The sequence below is a fragment of the Phodopus roborovskii genome, unplaced genomic scaffold (genome assembly GCF_943737965.1).
Source record: "Phodopus roborovskii unplaced genomic scaffold, PHOROB, whole genome shotgun sequence".
Lineage (NCBI taxonomy): Eukaryota > Metazoa > Chordata > Mammalia > Rodentia > Cricetidae > Phodopus > Phodopus roborovskii.
Genome location: NW_026126558.1, coordinates 23,644,211 through 23,665,127, shown reverse-complemented (window position 1 = coordinate 23,665,127; position 20,917 = coordinate 23,644,211). Strand labels below are relative to the sequence as shown.

The window sequence follows — 20,917 nt, the reverse complement described above, 5'->3', positions numbered from 1 at the left end:
GTCATTTTCTGTGTGTATATATTGTGTGTGCTGGTATATATTAGCATGGGTGTATGTGTGGGTCAGAGGTTGACATTGGTGTCTTTAATTGCTCTTTTTTTTTTTTTTTTTTTTTTTTTTTTTTTGCATCTTTCATGGAACCTAGAACTTACCAATTCAACTATTCTGGCTAGCTAGCATGTCCCAGGGATTCTCCTGTCTCTGCCTCCCCAGCACTGAGATTATAAGCATGAGGCCCAGGCCCCACTTTTTTTTAAATGTGGCTTCTAGGGATCTGAGCTTAGGTCTTCATGTTTACATGGCAAGCACTCTACTGATGGAGCCATCTTCCTGGTATTCCTAGTGTACATTTTCTATTCACTTACTGGGATTCTAGGAAGTGACTGCAGAAGTGACAGAAAGGTAGGGAAATGTGCAGAGGAGCCCTTGAACTAGGTGGATGCTTAGGAAAGTTCCAGGAAACAAAATTTTAGAGGATTTACTAGCAATGGGGAGCATATTTCTCAGCAGCACAAAGACACTCCCAGGTTGCCATCATGGACCTCCTAGAACTCAGTCTGAGCAAACTTCACAGAGCAGAGTTTGAATCAATCTATTCTCAACAAGACTGTTGCCAAAGCTGTTAGGAGTACAGACCTAAATGTACCTCATTTGGATGGAACTTTTCTTTATAAATTTCTTTTAATCCCATTTTGAAAATAAGCAAAAAATTTAAAACAACAACAACAAAAAAGGCATACAAGGTCAGCTGAGGAGAGTTCCAACAGCCAATAGTTTGTTTCCCAGTAGTGTTTTCCGCAACCAGGCCACTCAGATGCCAGACCATGCTGAGTGTGGGTTACCCTGTGGCCTGTAGTTGCCAAAGGCTACAGTGATTCTGAGTTTGCTGGGCAGATTTTGCCATCTATTTCCCAAGGAACATTGTTCCCCATCCCCATGCAGCTGACAGAGTACTCGGGCTTGTTCTGTATTCTTCTGCATCCATACCTAAGACAAGATCCCTTGTCCTTAATAGTATTTTTCCTTTCAGGACACTATAGATATTTCTTTTTCTTTTTCATTTTCTTGGGTTTTGTTGTTGTTGTTCATTTTCATTTTTGTTTTGTTTTGTTTTTGGAGACAGTGTTTCTCTGTAGCTCTGGCTACACAGAAACTTGCTCCGTAGATCAGGCTGACCTCCAACTCAAGAGATCTGCCTACCTCTGCCTCCAGAGGGCTGGGATTAAAAGTGTGTGCCACCACTTCCCCAGCTTCTTTTTCCTTTTTTCTTTCCTTTCTTTTTTGTTTTGTTGATTTGTTTTTGACAGTTTCACTGTGTAGCAACTCAAGCTGGTCTAGGACTTGACATCCTCTTACCTCATTCTTCCAAGTACTAGTCTAATGTCACAGGGCTGGGTCACCCTTTCCAGCTTTGATTTTTTTATTTCCAATGGAAGAAACAATTACTGTTAGAGAGACAAAAGGCCAAGACGAGATGCAAGTGAGTAGGCCCACAGGAACCAATTATAGAGTAATGGCGTATTCTTAAGGTCATTCACTTCTCAGAGGTTGAAATGGAAAGTAATACAAATGTCTACCTAAACAGAATGTGCTGACTAATACCATATGGGATACACTTTATTCACTACCACCACCACCCACACACACACACCATGAGGGCCAGCAGCAACAATGCCAGCAATAGGCCCCTTCACTTGCAGACAGTTCTTGCTGACTGGGAACCATACCATCTCTTCTTGCTTAACCAAGACTATGCTGCCCTATGCATAAATATTGTCTTAGCTGGACTGGAAGACTTGAGGGTGATGCAGGAGATACTTAAAAGATCCTCATCCTATGAATGATTTAAGTCTGCCTCGGGTGACGGCTGCCTCACTTACCTCCTAACCCATGTGTCAGACACTGGACACTAGTTTTGTCAATTATTTTGCCTGTGGAAATTTTTTCTATCATTTTGACCAAAATATTTATATTATATTGTATTAATTTATTAATATAATTACATTATATTAATAAAAGTGGGATGGATGCTTTGGGGCTAGAAATGTATCACTCATTTGAAAGAGTGATTGGCAAGCATGGACAAAGTCCTTGGTTGGACCCACAGCACCTCATAAAACAAGTGTGGTGGCTCATGCCTGCAAAACAGCACTAGGGAGGTAGAAGCAGAAGAATCAGAAATTCAAGGTCATTTTTTAAAACTACAAATTAGGTCATGAGAGCTCATCTTAAAATAAATCAATAGATCCAGTAGTGGTGGAACATACTCTGTGAGTTCTAGGCCAACCTGGTCTACAGAACCAGTTCCAGGACAGCCAGGAATGTTACACAGAGAAACCCTGTCTTGAAAAAAAAAAAAAACAAACATAAATAAATAGAAACAAAAATTCCATCCTTTGCCAGATATAGCTCATACAAATTGTTCAGTGGGCCCATAACACATTCCCATTCATTCCCCCTTTGGAGAAAAAGTGCTTTTATCTCTCTTTCAATTTATCATACTGCCTCTGGCACTGTCAATCACAGTGCCTTCAACCCCTGATGAATAGGCATATAAAGCAAACTGATAGATTATATCAATTTATCTGTCTGGACATAATGATTTTATAGAGGGAGGCTATTTAAACCCAGAACAAACAACCAAAGTCCTTTCCTATAATTTTCAAGAAGTTAGAGTGGCTGATGCTATCCTTTCCCAGGAAATGGAAGCCACCTAAGAGAGTCTTTGAGAATTAAGCAGTGAAGAGAAAGAAGAAACAGAATCGAGTACTTACTATCTGGATGACGTTCATTTGCACCCCTCTTTGATTTGTTTACTTGAAATAAATGACCTCTTTTAGTTTTAAGTTTGTTGGGACAGGGTTCCTGTCCCTTGCATTGAAAGGGTCCTGAGCAGGACTGACATGAGAACTCAGCATGTTAAAAAGCACTTGCTGTGTGAAAGACTAATGAACCGAGTTCAACAATTCCTGGAACCCAAGTAAAGTTAGCAAGACAGAACTCACTATACAAAGTTGTCCTCTGAACTATACATACAAGCCATGGCATGTGTGCCCACATATACACATTATACATGTGTGCATACACGTGTGCATACATATGCACACACACACACACACACACACACACACACACACACACACACAAAAATAAGTGAAAAGAGGCCAGAGTGAAACATTGTGAAATGGCTGAAGTTCCATCAGTAATTGTTGCTTACATCTACAGCTGCACCTTTTCTATTCATGCACACATGTCCATTCTACAGGCTTGGGGGGCACAGAGAGAGATGCCTGTCCTAACAAGGTGCTGATTTGCCAATCATGGTGGTACATACCTTTAAGCCCAGTTCTTAGGAGGCAGAGGTAAGCAAATCTCAAGAGTTCAAGGCCATTCTGGTCTACTAAGTGAGTTCCAGGACAGCCAGGGTTATATAGAGAAACCCTGTCTGGACAAATAAACAAAGAGCCTGCGAGCCCTCAGCTTCCTGCTCCTGCCACAATGCCCCTCCACCACTGCCTTGGACATGGTGCTTTATCACAGCAGTAGAAAAGTAACACACAACAAACAACAACAACAAACCCTGTCTTTGGGCAATCAACTCTCCAGACTTCAGTTAAGATGCTCAATCATGCTAGTTTGTTAGGGACTAAGCAGTTTCTGTGGGTTGGGAGGAGTGGGGAGTCACTGCTAAAAACAAGGACAGTCTCTGGCCAACTAGGACAGTTGTAACTGGGTAAACAACTGGGTCTCTATCGATAAAATAAGATTCCACTGGACTGGCTGTAAAATTCAGCCAAAATCTGTATTCAAGCAGTCACTGCCAACTGATTCCAGTGACTTTGGGTGCTTAGCATCTGGCCACTTTCTGTCAGAGTTGGCACCTATTTGCCATCCTCGAACTGAACTTTTAACAAACTGGAATTGTAAAGATTGGGATTTATTGAGCATCAGCTTTATATCAAACTCTGTAGCAAATCCAGACTTTCTTCTGCTCTGGCTAAATGACTTCACTAGAACTTGCAGATTTTTTTTCGTATTTAACTGCACATTTGGGCAAAAATATAGACTGGCAACGGATTATATATAATTTAGATTGTTTTTCTTTAAATGATGTGCTAGACTTACATAAACACTCTCATATTAACGCTATGCATTTATGAGTATGCATTTTGGAAATTACCAATCTGAGACTAAAACCTTCGTCTGCAGACAGACAGTTACACAGAATCTTTAATGTCCACCTAGCTCCAACAGCCTCCACCTTTCCACCATGATTCGGCTAGATGTCTATTTTCACCTTTTAGAGTACAGTCCCCATACCTCCCTGACTCTGTGAAGTATGCAAAGTCCTCGATTTAGGTTTCCTCGAATTCAAGTGGTTATCTGGGGTTACTGTGTGTGGCTGGTTGGGGAGTCAAGAAGTTCCAGATAGCCCAGAAAGGGCAGAAAAAAGGTCTGCGGGGCCGCTCCTAGTTGCTAAGGGAGGGGCGGATCCTTTTTGGGAGGTTGTTCGCTAAGAAGCCCACAGACAGGCTTAGGGAAGGAGATCTTGCTGCGGAAGCAGCCGGGTTTCACTGCAACCCAGCGGCCCCGCAAGCTGGTGGGTGGCGCATGCGCGGCGCGGGTCGTGGAGTTGTGAATGGTGAGTCTTGTTTGCCAGAGTTTGAGGCGGGCGGGCGCGCGAGAAGGAGGGGTGGGGCCGGCGGGGAGGGGGGAAAAGAAGAGGGGGGGCGGCGAGAGGAAGTGGCTGCCGCGGCCGAGGGAGACTAGAGCTGTGTCTGCGCGGGCGGCAAGCAACGGCTGAGGCGGCGGCGGTAGTGTGGGTTGGGCTCAAGCAGACGGCCGCACCTCTGACTCCCTGGAGCGGGAGCCCACGCGGGCGGGCTCCTGAAACAAAGAGCAGCGGGAGTCCAGACGCCGCGGGTGGGCGGTCAGCCGGTCAGCACCGAGCCCGCCAGCGGGTGCCCGCGCTAGCCCGGAGCGCGGCCGGCCGGCGCGGCCTGAGGGCGGGAAGATGCCGCGCGTCGTACCCGACCAGAGAAGCAAGTTCGAGAACGAGGAGTTCTTCAGGAAGCTGAGCCGCGAGTGTGAGGTGAGGCGGGTGGGAGGCGCGGAGGCCTTGGCGCGCCCCGAGTGGGCCGGGGCGGAGAAAAGTTTGAGCGGCTTGGTCCCCGAGAAGCCCGAGGCGGCTAGCCGGCGGAGGGGTAATCTCACCCCGGCAGCAGCCCGCCCACAGACTCTGCTTGCCCTTATCGGAGCCGCGGAGAGCGGGCGGGCGCCGCCGCGGATTTGACTCCTGATTTCGGGCCATCTCTGCCTTGCAGATTAAGTACACGGGCTTCAGGGACCGGCCTCACGAGGAGCGTCAGACACGCTTCCAGAACGCCTGCCGCGACGGCCGTTCGGAGATCGTAAGTCGGCGGGTCCGGGTGCGCGGGGAGGCCGCGGGGACCCAGGCGCGCGCCAGTCACTTGTTGCGCGCGGCCCAGGCGGGTTCCGGACCGCGCCGCGGACGCTGCGGCTCCCGGAACTGAGCGGGCGCAGTCTCACTTCCTAGTCTGGATTCGAAAGGCAGAAAAGCAGACGCTGGCGGGTCGGCCCTCAGGTGGACACGCGTTCCTTCTCCTTGGCCGGCTGCGATGGTCTGTGGTTCCCAGAGCAGGCTTGGCTCTTGGAGTGGAGCTCACACCCGAGCCTGGCAAGCTTATCGCCTAGGCTGTGACCTCGATCAGGGATGGGAGTGTTTGTAGGAAGAATAATCCCATTCGAGAAAAGAATCATTTGGGTCAGCGATAGTTTGTTTCTGAGAAGCGAGATTGTTAAATCTATATGTAAAGCTATCTCCCCATACAGCAGGGAGTAAATCTACTCCACTTATCTGTCGTCCTGATGCGGTGTGGGGGAGACCCCAAAGGATGGACCATTTTAATTTTCTTAGAATGTTAAGAGTCTGAAATAAACGTTTGTTTTCCTTTTTTCTAACTTAAATATGTTCCTCTTAGTATTGGAATCCCTAAAGAATTGCCTGTTTCTACGAAACCACACCCGGAGTTGGTCTAGAGGTGCCTGTTTTATATTTGAAGCCTACTACTCGTCAAGCCCTAGGTCGAAAAATACTAGTGACCTAGTTCCTCTCTTGTCTGTTAGTTGTCCTCTTGAGATGTGTTAGTTAGGAAGCAACAAAGGGAAGACACTGTAGAAAAGAGATTATTAGCTTTTTAGTTTTGGATTTTTGTTATTTTGTTTGTATGTTGTTAGAAGCACTGTGTAATGGAATCTTAATATGTGCTCAGTGACAGGCCCATTGCCTTAGCTCAAACGTGAAGCAAAGGTACAATTTGAATGCAGGTTAGCAGTACAAGACTATTGGTGAATGTATTTATGTATTTTCTCTCCACATAATTTTTTTTTAAATGTGCATTGGTGTTTTTGCTTGCATGTCTATCTGTAAGGATGTCATATTCCCTGGAACTAGAGTTACATCTGTGAGCTGCCGTGTGGGTCTGGGAATTGAACCTAGATCTTCTGGAAGAGCAGCCAGTACTGTTAACCATTGAGCCACTGCTCCAGCACCCTGCACAATTATTTTTAATTCACATACCATGAACTCAACATTTGGTCACTGAAACCAGATTTGTTTTAAAAGGTTATTTAGTATTTAAAATGAAGGCTGTTGGAATTGAATTGATAGTGAGGTGACACTAATTAGATATATCAAATATTTGGTCATTAATGTGTTTCATAAAGAAAGTCTACTGCTTTCAACCCACATCTGGTTTCTTGAGTAATTGTGATAGTTACATGATTGAAAAGCATAAGAAATGCTTTTTAGTTTTGGCCCTGAATGTAGAAGAAAATCCTTTATCTGTCTAGTGATGATGGTATCTTTTTGCCCTGCTTCAGAAGCAAAGAGTGGATGTTATACTTGATAAAGGATTTCCTGGATGTTACCAGTGTTTAGTATAAAAAATAAGATGCAAATAAAATAAGTTACTGTTTTGTAAAGCTGAGGTGATTTTTTTTTTTTTAATGCAGTGATGAATAGCCAATAGGATTTATTTGTTCTATCAAAGTTTGGTGCATGTAATTATAAATTGGGCATATAATTTAAGACAGTATATATATAAACAGCTGTATTTTAATGTGTTGTAGCAGTGTTATAGCTTGCTATATCTATCATAAATTTCTTTTAGAATGAATTAGATGTTATAGGCTGTCTAAGTATTTGATCCTACAAATTTTATCTTCTGTTTTTCTTTGAGAAAATGTTATATGTAACCTAGACTGGCAATATAGCCTTGGATGAATTTACAATTCTCTCTCTTGGACCTTCCAAGTCCTAGGATTACAGGTGTTTGCCATGCCTGATCAACTGAGAAGCACCCTCAGCTCCTTACAAATTTTAAAAAGCTTTATTTTCTGAAAATTTTTACAAGGAAGGTAGATTGAGCCAGGTGGTGGTGGTGGTGCATGCCTTTAATCCCAGCATTCAGAGTTTGAAGGCAATCTGGGCTACAGACTGAGTTCCAGGACAGCCAGGGATGGATGGATGGATAGATGGATGGATGGATGGATGGATGGATATGGATGGATATAGAAAGAAATGAGAGAAGGGAGTTTTTATTCTATATTCTTAGTCTTTTTTGAAATTCTAATTACATTTCTTCCTTCCAAGCTTTCCCATATCTCCTCCCCACACTCCCTTCAAATTCAAAGCCACACACACACACACACACACACACACACACACACACACACATATATATGTTTTATATATAATAATGTGTTATATATTTCTAAATATAACCTGTTCAGTCCATACAATATTATTTACATGTATGTTTTCAGGACTGACCATTTGACTCGACAGCCAATTGGTGTGCTCTTCCTTAGGGAAGACCATCTCTCCAGATCACAGCTCCCCTCAGTTGCCTCTCTTCTTTGTGTAGGGTTGAGACCTAATGGGCTTTTCCCCATCCACTTTAGCATAGCCAATGTCATCCTTGTTCAGTTCATGTTTGGGTAGTTATGTTGGTGAAACTATGAATGCAGCCTCTGGAGCTGCATTACTGGAGACACAGTCATAGCAAATTCCCTGCACTCTGGCTCTTACACAGACTTTCTGCTCCTTTTTCAGAGTTCTCTTAGGCTTAGGTGCAGGAATGTTTTGTAAATGTATCCATTGGGACCGGGCTCCACAACAAGTAATTAGTTTTTTATTTTATTTTTTTAACCTTTGTTGATTTAGTGGAGGGGGCAGTTATGTGTGCCATGATGAGTGAGTGGAGGTCAAAGTATACTTGGTTCTTTCCTTCACCATATGGATTCCAGGGTTTGAGTTTATATTGTTAGGGTTGGCAGTATAAGTCCCTTTACCTTCTCATTGGCCCTTTGTTATGTAATTTAACTATTTGTATTTGGGGAGGAATTTTACATTTCCTTCTCTTTCTGGTTTCCACCTTTTAATTAATTCTTAATTCTTACCTATTCTCCCCACCCCAGTAATAAGAGTTGAACCCTAAGGTCTTGAGCATGCTAGGCAAATATTCCATAAAACTGAGCTGTATCCATGGCCCTTTTGTTTTCCCTTTTTTCTTTTTTTTTTTTTTTTTTTTTTTTCTCTTTTTCCAAGTCAGTGTTTCTCTGTGTAACTTTGGAGCCTGTCTTGGCACTTGCTCTGTAGACCAGGCTGGCCTCCAACTCACAAAGATCCTGCCTGCCTCTGCCTTACAAGTGCTGGGATTAAAGGCCTGTGCCACCACCACCTGGCTGGTTTTGGTTTTTCAAGAAAGGGTTTCTTTGGAAAAGTTTTATTTTAAACTTTGAGAGAGACTCTTTTTTGAACTTGTGATCTTTGTGCTGCCTGACTAGCTAGGGTTATGTTATCTACATTTATTTTTTTGTGGATTTTGGACAGCAGGCAGGCTCTCAAATAGCCCAGACTGAGCTAATTCAGTGTGTAGCTGAGGATGGTCCTTTTGTCTCACATACAAATACAGGATCCTGTGGGCTAGGGCTGTCCAGCCAGTGGTTGAGGTCATGCCTAGCTCTCCTCCAAAGAAAACTTAAAAGTCCCGTATATAGTTCATAGAAATAGAGACCATATTCTGAATATCTTCTAAGTAAAAAATTATAATTGTTTTGTATCAAAGATACTTGATTATTTGAATTTTGAATTTAAAGGTTATATAATTTAAGGCCTAGAATTTATGTGGTGGAACTTGCTTTGTTAACCAAGCTGGGTTTGAATTCAGAGATCCATCTGCCTCTGCCTCCTAAGTGCTGGGATTAAAGGTGTGCACTACCATGCCTGGTCATTTTTTTTTTAGAGTAAACGTGTTGGAAATGTCTTTAGTACTAATAGTAAAAGAAATAATTTTGAGAAAAATGCATGTGAGAGTTATGATTCTACTGTGAGAAAAGTAAAAGTTAACCATGCATGTCTGCTGGGGTGGGAGTGGGGTATGAGTATGGGGGTGGGTGTGTGTGAGACATGTTCTCACTTTGTAACAGGATAGCCTCAAACTCCTAACTCTTCAGCCTCTAATACATACCTTTTTTTTTTAACTTTTTCATTTTCTCACTAATACATATTTTTAATCCTGAAATTTGATTAATCCTGAAATTTGAGTGGTAAGAAGTATGATGTGTTCTAAAACAAAGTGTGCTGTTTTAATGATTTCAGAGTTTTCCCAGTTCTTTCATATGAGTAAGTATTCCATTAAAAAGATGAGTTAGCTATTGTTTCAACGAGTTAGGTGGTCCATGCCTTTGATCCTAGATCTCAGGTGGCAGGCAGCCAGCTTTGTCTATGTAGTAAGTTCTAGGCTAACCAGAACTATGTAGTGAGTTTTTTTTTGTTTGTTTGTTTGTTTTTTTTTTAAGGAAAGAAAAGAAAAAGATGGGGTTTCGGTACTTGCTAATCAGTTTTTTCCACTTTTCATCCTCTTGAGAAGATTCTTCAGAAAATAGGCATGAAGTTAGAAAAGCAGAAACTTTTCTTATTTTGGATATTACAGTTGTTTTTGTGTACACACTTGCTCTCAGGCACTCACTCTTACATAAATGGTGTGCAGTTTAACTTAAGTCCTTTCTTCTACCGTGTAGGTCCTCGAGGTGAACTCAGGCTTGTGCAGCAGCACCTTTATCCACTGCACGCAGGCTAGCCTTGGAACTCTTGATTCTCCTGCCTCTGTTGCTTGATTGTTGTCATTGCAGGTGTAAGCAACACCCACCTTAGGAAGTCTGAAGTTTCCATTCAGACAGGATGTGAGGTAATAGGATTTGCAGTGTCTTAGCACAGAGCTGATTTTAGGGCACCAGAGGTTGAAGGATTTGCCTTTTATTAAAAACAACTGTCAACAAACATGCCTCCTGGGCTGAATTTAACCTGACAATTCTCTGCTCTGAAAATGTTATCAAAGGCCAACAAAGTTAGCACTCTGTAATTAATTTCTCTTTGTCTGTGTATAGGCCTTGTACCTCTAGTCTCAGTACTGAAGAACTTGAGTGAAAAAGATGACTTAGGCCCTGGAGTTTGAAGACAGCCTAGACAAAATAGCAAGATAGTCTCCAAAGACAAAGCTCCTGCTTGTGATCCCAGGACAGGATCTGCCCTGAATTTGAATAGTCTGAGCTTTGTGCAGTTTTAGAGCATTTTGTGGGAGAGGAATTATTTTTTTGATATTATTCAGTACACATTTATTTAATGCTTATTGATACTTTTCTAAGCACCTTAATAAATAAGGAAATTGAGGTATGCTTTGGGTCATACAGTGTAGGCATATTTCCTTCTAGAATCCTGGTTTTCATTTTTGGGAGAGGATGGGGTTGGGCAGGGTCTCATGGAGCCCAGGTTGATTTTTGTTTGTTTTGTTTTGGGTTCTTTTTGGTTTTGGTTTTTCGAGACAGGGTTTCTCTGTATTGCTTTTGGAGCCTGTCCTGGAACTAGCTCTGTAGACCAGGCTGGACTCAACTCATAGAGATCCACCTGCCTCTGCCACCCAAGTGCTGGAATTAAAGGCGAGCTCCTCCAGCGCTTGGCCCAGGTTGGTTTTAAACTTAATTTGTAGCCAAAGATGAACTTGTATTCATGAATCTGCTTTCCATTTGAACTTGTGCTGGTGGAACTTTTATGGGTAAAACTTGCCCAGTTGAGAGATTAAGCAGTTAGGCTGAAGAAATGTACCTATAGTACCAATGATAGAAATAAGTAGGAGATGGAAAGAAAAAAGGATTAGTTAAAGCCAGCTTGGACTGAATAGTGAAACCCCTTTCTTCTGAAGTTGTTATTCCTCAGGGGAACTGATAGATAAATTCATCTTCTAGTGACTTTGAGCAAATCCCCCAAATGTGAGTCCCTAGCTTTCAAATGAAAATAGTGTTTTGAAACAATTGATGCTTCAAAATTTAAATAGCAAAATTTAAAACTACCAGCAAAGAAGAGTTCATACATAGATGACTTTAAAACTCGTTTTTATGTGTATGGATGCTTTGCCTTCATGTATGTCTATGCCCTCCCTATGTGATATGCCTGGTGCACAGAAGTTAGAAGGGGGAATTAGATCCCCTGGGAGTTGAGTTACAAGTGATTGTGAGCCCCTCTATGGATGCTGAAAATCGAACTCCAGTCCTTTGAAAGTAGCCAGTGTTCTTAAGAGCTGAGCTGTCTCTCTAGTCCCTAAAATGATTTTTTTTCCCCAAGTCAGAGGTAGCACTGGCTGTCCTGGAACTCACTATGTCTGCCTGTTTCTATCTCCCAAATCCTGGGATTAAAAGCATGTGCCACTATGCACAGCTTAAAATGTTTTTCATTTTGTTTTTATTTTTCTAGACAGGGTTTCAGACCTGGGCAGTCAGGCCTGGGCCATGCTTCCTGACTGTGTCAGGACACTACTTTTTTTGTTTTGTTTTTATTTCATGTATCCATGTATGCCATCTGAGCACTGTGTATGCTGTTCCCACAGAGGCTGAAGGGGGTGTAGGATCCCCTGGAACTGAAGTTACAGATGATGGGAGCCACAATGTGGATATTGGGAATTGAACCCTGGTCCTCTGCAAGAGTAACCAGTGCTCTAACTGCTGAACCATTTCTCCAGATCAAATGTATTTTTTTTTTTAATGTGATTTTTACTTATTTCTTTTGAAATCTCTCTTAGAAAGGGAAATGTTATTTTGGGGTTTTTGTTTGTTTTATGTGGGGAAATAGAGCTACATTGCTCAGAGGTTACATAAAATGATATTTTGGAGATAGTTTTAGATTGTTCCTTGTATTGAGCTGTACCACTTATTTATTTATTTGTTTGTTTGGTTGGTTGGTTGGTTGGTTGGTTGGTTGGTTGGTTGGTTTTGGAGACAGGATCTCAATAGCCCTAGCTGGCCTATAACTGACTATATAGACCAGGTTGGCCTCAAACTCACAAAGCTTCATCTGTCTCTGTCTCCTGAGTGCTGCCAGAAACAAAGGTGTACACTTATCACACCTGGCCTCCTAGTACATATTTTTGATGGGCTTTGGAACTCATGCTTTAAAACATGCTTAATTAAATACTGCAGGTTTTTAAAATGCATCACACATGGTTGCATATTTTCTTGAGTCAAAAAATAAGAAAGATTAAAATTTCTCATTTATACAACTTTAAATTATGCTTTTCAAAATCATATGAGTTTTTAAATCCAGGGATAGAAGTTTTGGTTAGACACAAGCGATGTAAGTTCCTAACGTCAGCAAAAACATGACCTGAAAGAAAGTATTGATTCCATGTCTGATTTTATATTTAAGCAGCCAATGGCAAATGTCCTTAAAATGGAATCAGATGTTTGTAATTTAATACTTAAGAAAAATGATGAGTGCATGTTTTTTACTTTTAAGTATTCTCAGTGCTGCCTGGCTTAAGACATAAACTGATGTAAAAATAAATGACTGCCTGCATAATTTATGTAATGTCCTGCTCCTGATCCTGTTTGTATTGATTTTTCTAAAAGGCTTTTGTGGCCACAGGAACCAATCTGTCTCTCCAGTTTTTTCCGGCCAGCTGGCAGGGAGAACAGCGACAAACACCTAGCCGGGAATATGTCGACTTAGAAAGAGAAGCAGGCAAGGTAGGATATATCTTTTTGCAATTTAAAGTATTGTTGATTGTTTTATTGTTTTCTGGGTAATTGTATTTTAATAAAGAGATTATTAGTCTGACTACCAAGACATATGATCAGATTTGTTTTCATATTGAAAGAATGTAAAATGATTTTAATGGCTTTTATAACATTTGATTTCTAATTTTATATATGTATATGTATATAATAGTCATGAGAAGTTCTAATTTATAGGAAAATAATATTCTACATTTAATATTCAAATTTTAATTTCTATAAAAGTTAACACTTTTTTTGTATCTACTAAAATGTGTTACAATAGTCCTGTGAAAAATGAATTAAAGAGAAAAAATGGGGTAAAAACTGTATGTTTAAAAATTAAAAAAGTTAAATGTTTCTGTATTTATAAACAAATTACAGGTATTTTTGTTAATACAGCAAATTTGATGTTAAGGAAATCATAAGAAAACTTCTACTTAAGTATTTTCTATTTATTTTAAAAACTTTCTGGGAATTCAAATAAATGCCTTAATAATTTTTATATTATAAGTTGAGGTTAAAGTTATGAAAATATAGATGGAAATGTTTACACTGATAACTATTAAAAATATGTACTATATTACTTGATAAAAATGTAATAAATAGTATTTTAGATTGGTTGATCTTTGAACAAGGAGTCAGACTTTCAAAGAATAAAAAAAATTTTTTAGAATCAACTGATTTTTATGAACTTTTGTATCCAATTGTATATTCAGTATTTCTTGTGCTTTCTCTGTAAAATGGTTTTGTTGGTGATTTAGGGGTTTTGTTTGTTTATTTTTCTGGGGCATTTTTGGTTTTTTTTTTTTTTTTTTTTTTTTTTTTTTTTTGATACATACAGCCTCTTTCTTGTAGCTGTGTTCAGCTTAGAACTCTTTGATCCTCATGACTCTCTCTACCTTGACTGCTGAGGTTACAGGTGTATGCCACCACACCCAGTTTTTAGTATGTTACCATACCTGTTTCTAGCAACTTGCTAAATTAGTTTTCTAAGTGTCATCATGAACAGCATAAACTCTTGTGTGGCTTGGCAGATTTTGCTTCTTTTATTTGGAATCCCAAATCAGGCTGGCTACAGGAAGACCCTATCTCAAAACAAAGCAATGCTGGTGTGATGGCTCTGCAGGTAAAAATGTGTGCCTGGCAACCTTGATGACAACAATGATCCTCAGAAACCATTGTGGTTGTTAACACAGCTTCAGCATTCCTACAACAAGGTGGGAGATAGAGTCCACAGGAACTACCAGAGCTAATGGAGTATTACAGTCACTGACACAAAAACGGAAGGAAAGAGCTGGTCCCTAAAAATCTGTACTCTGGTGTTCAGACACATTAGTACCCTATATCACACACAAATAATAAAGTAACATTAGTACCCTATACCACATACAAATAATAAAGTAACTCTTAAAAAACATAAAAACAACAAATGAAAAGAAGTAACAACATATAAACATTAATTAAAAGATTTATCTGTTTTAAGTACAATGAGAGATTTTGTTTAGATTTGATCTCTTGTTTGTTTTGTTTTTCAAGACAAGATTTCTCTGAGTGTAACTCTGGCTGTTCTGGTACTCAATCTGTAGACTAGGTTGGACTCAAACTCACAGACATCTGCCTGCTTCTGCCTCCCGGAGGCCAGCCTGATCTACAGAGTGAGTTCCAGGACAGCAAAAGCTACATAGAGAAATCATCTCACAAAATAAAACAACAAAAAGTCATTATAATAGTCTACCTCATTCACATCAAGCAGCTCCTTGTTTTATTTCCCTTATCTCATCTCTATTCCCGTCTTAGTCTACTGTCGCCACACTGATCTACTTTCTGTTTATATAATATATAGTGCATGCTCCTTTACAGTGTGTTTTCTATCTAGAGCATTTCTCTCCAGATGCCTGTGTGGAACATCATTTCCTAACCTTCTTTAGGTTGCTTTTCTACCAAAATCACCTATTTAAAATTGCAAATGTTCCTGGTCACTTACAAAGTCAAGAGAAACAAGCTGATTGGGAGGTAACTAGGTTAAAGCAGGGGGATTTACACATCTGTAATCCCTGCACTTGGGAGGTATAAGCAGGAAGATCAGGAGTTCAAAGTAGGTGGAAAAAAAATAAGATGATAACTCATTTGGTATCTGGTAAAAGAATTGACATTGGCAAATAATTAACATTTGGGAAAGTTCTTCCAATTGTCTTTTTGGTAATCAGCCTTAGGCCTGTGGAGACAGAAATTCTAAAGATAACAAAGCATAAAAAGGGAGAAAGACCAGAGATAACACCTGCCTCTGCCTCCAAAGTGCTGGTTAAAAAAGCATGTACCACCTCCTGACAGGCTTTTTATTTTTAAGGAAGGTGTTTTAATTATATTTTTTTATTTAGTATATACATGTGTAAGGTTGTAGGAATCTGTTCTTCAGGAATTGAACTCTTAGTTACCAGGTGTGGTAGCAAGTGTTATTACCCACTGAACTTTCTCACCTACCCAAAGGTGGTGTTATTTATTTTTTATTTTAAATTTTCCCTGGTTTGTTAGTTTTAGTTTTTAAAGTCAAGAGTCTCACATAGCTCAGACTGATCTTGATTTTGCTATGTAGCTGAGGTTGGCCTTGAACTTCTTCTGATAGTCTTCCCTTAGCCTCTAGTATCTTGGGTAAAGGTGTATGAGCCATTATACCTGGCTTGACACCAACTTTTATTATGAGTAAAATTGAGAGTGGTTTCAGGTTCCAAGCAGATGAATGATATGGTTTGTGTTAGGTTTTGAAAGATTCACTCTGCATTCTAGGTTGGTAATAGATTGTACAGGCCAAAGTGAAGTAGGGAAACCAGTTTGGCTATTGAAGTAATCTTGACAAGGCGGCGGTGGTGTAGTGAGAGGTGAATATGTTCTGAAACAAAGCCATCTGAGTTTGTTTATAAATTGTATGTAGTGGGTGGGAAAGAGTGTTAAGAACAGCTTCATCTCTGTGGCCTGAACAACTGGAAATGTGGGGTTGTCATCATCTGAAATGGGAAGGGCTGTAGAGAAAGGAAGAAGCAGGTATGCTTAGTTCAGGACATGTAGGTTTGTGATGGTTGCTTGTTTTTATAGCTTCTGTTTCCTTACTGCCTATTCTGAATTCCCAGAACTAAATAACAGACTGCTTTTTTTTTTTAAAAAAAATATGTATTTATTATTTTTTCTTATTTTACATATTGATCCCAGTTCCCTCTCCCTCCCTCCTTCCCATGCTCCCCGACCCATCCACCCCCCATCCCATTCCCCCATACACACTCCACAGGGAGGGTGATGCCTTCCAGGAAGAATCATCAAAATCTGTCAAGACATTTATAGTAGGGTCTAGGCCCTCCTTCCTGCCTGTAGGCTAAGGGAGCATCCCTCCATGGAGAATGTGCTCCCAAAGTCCTTTTGAGCACCAGGGATACATCTTGGTTCCACTGTCGGAGGTCCCTTAGACTGCCCAGGCCTTCTAACTGAGACCCACATTTAGGAGATCTGAGTTGGCACAATGCTGGTTTCCCACCCACCAGTTGGGGGATCCATGAGCTCCCCCTTGTTGAGGTCAACTGTCTCTGTGGGTTTCTATAGCCTGGTCTTGACCCCTTTTCTTATCACTCTGCCCTCTCTGCAACTGGATTCCAGGAGTTTGGCTCAGTGTTTAGCTGTGGGTGTCTGCTTCTGTTTCCATCCACTACTAGATGAGGGCTCTATGATGGCATATAAGTTAGTTATCAATCTCATTATCAGGGAAGGGCATTTAAGGTGGCCTTTCCACTGTTGCTTAGATTGTTAGTTGGGGTCATCCTTGTAGGTCTCTGGACATTTCTGTAAAGTCAGTTTTCTCTTCAAACCTATAATGGCTCCCTCTATTATGGTATCTCTCTCTCTCTTTTTTTCTCTCTCGACAGACTGCTTTTTAAAGTGACACTTCATCAAGAGTTCAGTGACCTTTGAAAAAGATCAATTTTATTGAAATGTAGTTTAAATATAATAAAATACATTAGTTAATAGCATAATTTTTACTCTAACAAATGTATGCATACATATAAATGCCACTATGGATAAGGTAATGTTTCAACCACTCTAATAGAAGTTTTCTCAGGCTCCTTTACACAAATCTAGGATTATTGCAGCTGTGTGATTCTGGGTCAGGTTCTCTCTTGAGGTTACATTCAAACTGTTTGATAGGGCTGGACAGTCTCTGAAGACTTGTCTAAAGCCAACGGGTGCACTTCAAAGCTCATGACTTCTGTTTCAAGACATGTACTTCTCTATACAGAGAAAATTAATGAAGTCACCGTCCTCTTTATGGCTACTCCGAGTCATTTGGGTCTCATTTGGTTTATTAGTAGCTAGTCACTAAGTCTACGCCACATTCAACAGAGAAGGGGATTATTACAGTTGGGTATGAATACCAGGATGATGGGATCATTGGCCATGTTGGAGTCCAGCCACAATAATAATTCTTAAATTTAGTGAATTCAGAACAGTGTACAATTTTAGTAAGTAGGAAACAATAATCTTTTATTCAAAACAGTAGTTTTGTGATTTAAGAAAATGGCTTCAGAAAATTACACCAATATTTTATTCATTCTTTTGCTTATGTGATAGCATGAGTATTTTCACCGAGGCCTGTTGGCAAAGGTCTAGAAACCCCACCCCCACCCCCAGCTTCTCTGGAGGCCTAAGTGGGAGTATCAAAAGTTCAAGGCCTTCTTGATCCACAGAGTGAGTTCAAGGCCAGCCTGGACGACTTAGGGAAACCTTGTCTCAAAAAAAAAAAAAGAGGGCTGGGGATGTAGATCAGTGTTTAGAGTTCTTGCCTAGCCTAGCACTTGTGAAGCCTTAGTTTTCTTCCCCAAATTGAGGATGTTTTTGTTGTTTTCCCAAACCAAAGGTCTTTCATAAAGAAAATCTGTTAGCAGACTATAACCTAGAAATAGGTGCTTTATGTAAGATCAAGTTAGAGAATAGTATTTTATATTTTTGTTTTGAAGTATTTGAAAATTTTGGGGGAAGACAGGCTGCCCTGACACTCTTATGGTCAGGCTGGCCTTGAAACAAAAGAAAAAATGTGTATGGGTGTTTGCCTGCTTGTAAGTTTTTTTCACCCTATATGTGTTTGGTGCCCATGGAAGAAGCTAAGAGAGGGCATTGGAGTCCCAGGGACTGGAGTTATAGAAGATTATGAGATGTTAGGGATTGAACATGGTTCCTCTAGAAGACTAGCAGTGCCCTTAACCACTGAGCCATTCCTCCAGCCCCATTTGAAACAGTTATCTAGTTGTACTGTTTGCATTTGGCATGTCATTGTTTTTGTTTGTTTTGGATAGTACTGGGCATGGAACCCAGAGACTTGCATGGGTTACTCAAGTACTCTACCACTGAGTTGTGTTCCTAGCCCTTATCTTCTTAGTCTTTCAGGGAAGATTTAAAATACTACAACATAGTAGAAAGGTAGAGTAAATCGAATCACAGCCATTTACATATTCATAAATGGTAAGCAGAATATTCTTCCTGAGGATTAAATGAAGTTTTAGAATATATGAAAATATATTTTGAAAGTTGAATTGTTTTGAGACCAGTCTCCTATTGGCACAGGTTGGTCTTGAACTTGTGTTTCTTCTCTCTCCCAAGGGTATGGATTCAGGCTTGTGCCATTATGCCTGGCACTGAAAATGCATCTTAAATTGTAACCCCCTATCCAATATTAGGCTGTTAGATGATTTTGTAGGATAAGACTGTAACTGAGTCATAGAGTTAGTGCTGTAGTATGACTTGGTAAATTTACTTCAGGTAGATCTACAGTGCTACTGGAATGCTTCATCTCTTCTGAGTAGTCCATCTTGGTATGTTATCAGCCTTGGCAACCAAGACGTTTTTAGTTCTTCTTTAAACTGCTTCCTTATAATTTAGCTGTCAGAAGACAGGTAGGAAAAAACAAGTTCTCAGAATTGAAGTCATTCATAAATTGAAATTATATAGACTCAGCTTAATTCCTTTGCTCTTTTCTCTTAGGACTTATTTCCAGTTACATTTTATTTCAAATGAATGCAGATGATTTTTGTTGACCATAAGTAATAGTCTTGAGTATTACATTAATTTTTTTCATGTAATCTGTTTGTCTGTATATGGTAATTATATGATCCACTTAGTCTAAAGAGTATGAAAGCTGATTTCAAAAAAATGAAAAAATGAACTTCATTGTTTAGTTGGTTGACCTCAGAGATCTGCTTGCCTCTGCTGCCAAACTGCCAGGATTAAAGGCATGCGCCACCATGCCTATCATAGATATCTTTGATCCTTTTTCCTTAGCCTTTCAAGTGCTAGAATTATAAGCTTGCCAGTGCTTATGAAGATAGAATAGCAAAGTGATTTTTAACAGAATTTTATTTAATGGGTAAATAAATTAATTTTTGAGTGGGCTCCTGTTTAAGACATTGCCTCTTAGTTTCCTTTCCCCTTGATTTTTTTAAAAGATTGATTTATTTATTATATATACAGTTCTCTGTCTGCATGTATCCCTGCAGGCCAGAAAAGGTCTCATTACAGATGGCTGTGAGCCATCATGTGGTTGCTAGGAATTGAACTCAGGACCTCTGAAGACCAGCTACTGTTCTTAACCACTGAGCCTTCTCTCCAGCACTCCCTCCTGATTTTTAATGTGTGAGTGTGTGGGGTAGGGGTGGGAGTCAGGCATCTTGTTGGCACTGGTTCTATTTCTTCCACCATGTGGGTTCTAGGGATTGCACTCAGATTGCCAGGCTTGGCAGCAGCTGTCCCTACCAGTGAGCCATCTTGCCAGCCCCAATTACCAAATTTCAATTCAGACTAATACTTTTCAACTTAAAAACCATGTATATTACATAATATGGATGTGGCTAGTGCATAAATGTGTACTAAGGGCCCACAGAAGGAAGACAGGAGTGTTTTTAGGTGAAACATAAACATGGATGTGGAAAGGGACTATCGTTTTCTTGTGATGTGCTTGGAAGAGATTGAGCTGGATGGAATTTCAGGTTGCAAACAACTGCATTTACCTTAAGATGCTTACGAACTCTCAGGCAACAACTGATGAAGTACTGCCAGCTTTTCTGAATCTAACTCAAAAAGAGTAACAAGCTTTTTGCTTAGGAAGAAAATACATTGAAATCAAGCAAAAGTAATTGTGTAGAAAGCACATTAGTGATGTGTTTGTACAATTTTTGATTTTGTAGAAAAATATACAGTTCTCATGTTATTTGTGGTAGTGGTGGTGGGTTTTAGTTTTGATTTTTGTTTTTGAGAGACAGTCTCATGTCAGGCATTGGGACTAGCCCAGTATTGAAGAATGATTTTCCCCTTCCTTCTCCTAAATGCTGGGATTGAGTGTGTGAGCCACTGTGCCCGGCTCTTATGTAGTCTTTAAAAAAAATCTGAGTTTAGTTAACATACTTTTGGGGGGGTCATTTTTTGAGATAGGTTCTTACTGTGTGGCTCAAGCTAATCTCAAACTCAATCCTCCTCCTACCTTTGTCCTCCAAGGACTAGCATTATAGCTTTTTGCCACTGTGCCCAGCCTCATATCAATTTATTGAATATGTGCTTAAATGTGTGTACATATATACACGTTTCAAAACTATTTTCTAGTTTTACATTTTATAGTTTGTCTTTTCAATTATATGAAGTAGGTTTGTACATTGCATTAGATTACTGTAAGAAACTTTTCTCCTGCATGCAGCCCACTTGTTACTCATAGGCAAATATGAATGAGTGACTGTAGTGACTATCTGACAGTGGCTGACTG

General features: G+C 40.2%; 1 protein-coding gene across 4 annotated transcripts in view; it reads left to right on the top strand.

Moving 5' to 3' along the window:
* Window positions 1-4,758: 4,758 nt before the first annotated feature.
* The window catches only part of Cbfb (core-binding factor subunit beta), a 48,175-nt gene continuing 32,016 nt past the window's right edge, over window positions 4,759-20,917 (top strand). For 2 of the 4 annotated variants that reach the window (XM_051201306.1, XM_051201307.1), the window contains exons 1-3: window positions 4,759-5,092; window positions 5,325-5,411; window positions 12,985-13,101. In XM_051201306.1, the coding sequence (XP_051057263.1) occupies window positions 5,015-5,092; window positions 5,325-5,411; window positions 12,985-13,101 (282 nt within the window). In that variant the 5' untranslated portion in view covers window positions 4,759-5,014. The remainder of the gene's footprint in view (window positions 5,093-5,324; window positions 5,412-12,984; window positions 13,102-20,917) is intronic. The other 2 variants (XM_051201308.1, XM_051201309.1) reach the window with 1 other exon arrangement.